Below are 3,170 nucleotides of genomic sequence, written 5' to 3'. Positions count from 1 at the left end.
GTTTTAAATGAGTAAAAAATTCTTACTGACAAATGGGCAAAACCATTTAAAAAATGTAAAATTACAACTAATTAGTATTTGGGGTGAAAGTAATTAGTCTTTTAATATGTCATAAAATGATTTTTGTTGTAAATATGCCTGACAAGATTGTTACACTGAATGACATTTTAATGGCTCTCTTCTGTAAATCAGGGGAAAATGTATAATATTTATTTTTTGCTCCGAAAAACAAAAACAAAATTGCAATTAAATTAAACAGAAAATTTTTACAAATTTTTTTAGGAAAAACAACAACAATTTAAAGCAGTATTACACTTATTGTTTTTATGCTTAAACCCTTTTAGTCTTTGACCCATTTACTTGAGAAGCAAAGTGACATGAGATGATGAGAAGTCACGTTTTATGAGAAATTGATTTTAAGTTTATTATTTAAAAAAAAAAAAAACAGAACAAATATCTGCCAGTGGGTTCAGAAAAATCTACTTAATTCTAAGGGAAAACATGTTTTTATTTTCCACTGACAGATATTTGTTCTTGTTTTAAGCATAAACTTTTCATAAGATTTCTTAAGTTCATTTTGCATCTTTTTTTTTTTTCAAGTGCATGCAACATTTAATGCCACGACTTTTTAAGACCCGCAGAAACCCTGTTTTATAATCAAAATTCCCTTGTTGCATCTGCTCGGTGCATTCTGGGATTGCCTTCTCTGTGAAAGACACACAGCCTTAGCATTCAGAAGTCAGTGTGTCCTTACCTTTAACTGAATGATTTATCACAACTCCTGACGCACACAATCAGGGCTTCTGGGGAGACAGCTGGATTGTGGGTTTCTGTGTAAGATTATCCTCACAATTCAGCGTTTTAAAGCAGGCAAAAATGAAAATTCTGTCATAATTTATGCAACCCATGACACTCTGCCTTAGCAAGGTTTCTGTGGATCCTAAAAGGGTCTTAATTCTCCCTTCCACAAAATAAGGCTTAAAAAGCTCTTAAATCGGAGCTGAAGTCGTGGCATTAAATGTTGCATGCACTGCAAAAAAATGAACATCTTCCTCAGTATTTGTGTCTTGTTTTCTGTACAAATATCTAGACATTCTTGAATCAAGATATGTTTGCTTCAGATGCAGAATGACTTGTTTTCTGAAAAAAAGAAATTATCAAAAATTTTTTAGTTTATGCTTCAAACAAGAATTATCTGCAAGTGGGGTAAGAAAAATAATCCCCATAATTTCCCCTTTGAATTAATTTTTTTTTCTTACCCCATCAGCAGATAATTTTTCTTGTAGTACACAAAAACTAACAAAATTTTGATACATTTTTCAAAGTCATTTTGCTTCTCAAGTAAATACATCTTGATTCAAGTATGTTTAGATATTTATACAAAAACACTAAGAATCATTTTTTTGCAGTGTAGCAGATATGTGTTTTTTTACTTTTTAGACTGAAGAATTTAGACATTTGCACTGAAAAACAAAACAAGAGCGTAACTTTCTTTTTGCAGTGTGATCAGAAGGTACAGTAAAAGTTATTTTCATATTCTAGTGTTTGGAAACAGGGCTATTCAAGCCAGATTGGTAGGAAGTTGTATTTTTTTTATATTTTACCTTCATGAAACCCTGCTTAGAAATGGGTTTGGACTGACATGAGGCCGAGTAACCGATGACAGAATTGATCCCTTTAACATCTAAAAGGCTCATGTTTTTATCTACTCGGCTCATTCGAAGGCTTCTGTTCCTCTGCAGCTTCGTGGGGTTTCTGAAGACCTGGCTGCCTTTCCTGATGATTTGTGGGATCATAGTCACCATCGCCCTTGCCATCAACCTGCGATGACTGAGGCTTCAACACTGAGAGAGATGCTGTTTACATCGAATGCGTCTCAATACAGAGACCTCTGCATCTAGTGACACCGAGACACGCAGACTATCAGCACCATGGTAAATAAGTGAATTACAGGGACTTTTTCCAGTACTGCTTTCATTGCATTTGATGTATTTGTAATATAATCATATCACATACATGGATGGGGCTAAATGAAACATGGCAGCAATTTCCTGTCAAAATGGTTTTCCATAATTTTTCCTAGAACTGCTTGCATTGAAGTCAGTTTTCATCAGTTATCCAGGATGTTCAGGCGTGTATTGTTTTATATTCATGGGAGACTGTAAATTTGCTTATTCCTTAAGATTTTTTATGTTTACATCTTCATTTATATTATATGACCAAATAAAAAAGTGTATCCATAATGTTTGCCCTCATTTTTTTTAAGTTTGTCTTGGATATAAAAATATAATATTGTAAAGAAAGAGAGCACATACACAAGTTTCTGTGGTTTGAAATGCTGAAACAGACTTAGCGTTCTTATAGTGCCGGATCTTTTCTCTTCATTAGTGTTATTTTACTATGGAAGCCTGTTTCTGCCATCGGATAAAAAAAAGGTATATAGTGACTATCTTGCAATTCTGAAAAAAAAAAAAACTTTAAATTGCATGCTACAACGTTGCAAATCTGACTTTTTTCTCGCAATTCAGTTCACATCTCGAAAATCTAAGTTTATATCTCGCAATTTAGACACTTTTTTTTTTTACTCAGAATTCTGATTTTACACTCGCAATTCCATTTTTTTTGTTTCTGCCACAGAGTTAAAAATAAAAAGGTAATTGCAACTTTTAATCTCAGAATTCTGACTATTTCTTGCAATTCTAAAAAAAAAAAATTTTAAGTGCAAGCTATAAATTTGCAAATCTGACTTTTTTTTCTCGCAATTCAGTTCACATCGCGAAAATCTACGTTTATATTTCGCAATTTAGACACTTTTTTTTCCCCCTCAGAATTCAAATTTTGCAATTGCGTTTTTTTTCTGCCATGGAATTAAAAATAAAAAGGTAATTGCAACATTTTATCTAATGCTGCGTTCAAGTCCTCCTGGGACGTTCGTACTTACGAGTTGACAAGTCGTAATTACGACGTCAGGTGCGTTCAAGTCAGTTTAGTCGGCACAAGATGGCGGTGTACCTTCTTTTAATAAATTACAAGAAAATACAACAGGGTCTGTTAACTCTGCTTATAGTAAAAGAAGAGCAAAGAATTCGCATCAGGTGTGTTTTGCGTTTTTAATATTTTTTTTAGACCAGGATCCCAGTATAACTGATTTTCAGCATCAACAAATGCTA

General features: G+C 33.2%; 1 protein-coding gene and 1 long non-coding RNA gene across 3 annotated transcripts in view; one reads left to right on the top strand and one right to left on the bottom strand.

Annotated features, from left to right (window-relative positions):
• Window positions 1–1,714, bottom strand: part of LOC107738577 (uncharacterized) — a 15,781-nt gene extending 14,067 nt beyond the window's left edge. Inside the window, exon 1 of the long non-coding RNA XR_001639907.1 lies at window positions 1,605–1,714. This is a non-coding gene — a long non-coding RNA (uncharacterized LOC107738577). The remainder of the gene's footprint in view (window positions 1–1,604) is intronic.
• The window catches only part of LOC107738416 (transmembrane protein 222-like), an 8,999-nt gene extending 6,765 nt beyond the window's left edge, over window positions 1–2,234 (top strand). For both annotated transcript variants that reach the window (XM_016550275.1, XM_016550211.1), the window contains one exon: window positions 1,743–2,234. In XM_016550275.1, coding sequence (XP_016405761.1) covers window positions 1,743–1,901 — 159 coding nt within the window. In that variant the 3' untranslated portion in view covers window positions 1,902–2,234. The remainder of the gene's footprint in view (window positions 1–1,742) is intronic.
• The last annotated feature ends 936 nt before the right edge of the window (window positions 2,235–3,170 follow it).

This window comes from Sinocyclocheilus rhinocerous, unplaced genomic scaffold, assembly GCF_001515625.1.
Source record: "Sinocyclocheilus rhinocerous isolate Xijiao unplaced genomic scaffold, SAMN03320098_v1.1 scaffold281, whole genome shotgun sequence".
NCBI lineage: Eukaryota > Metazoa > Chordata > Actinopteri > Cypriniformes > Cyprinidae > Sinocyclocheilus > Sinocyclocheilus rhinocerous.
This window is presented reverse-complemented; position numbering and strand designations above follow the sequence as displayed.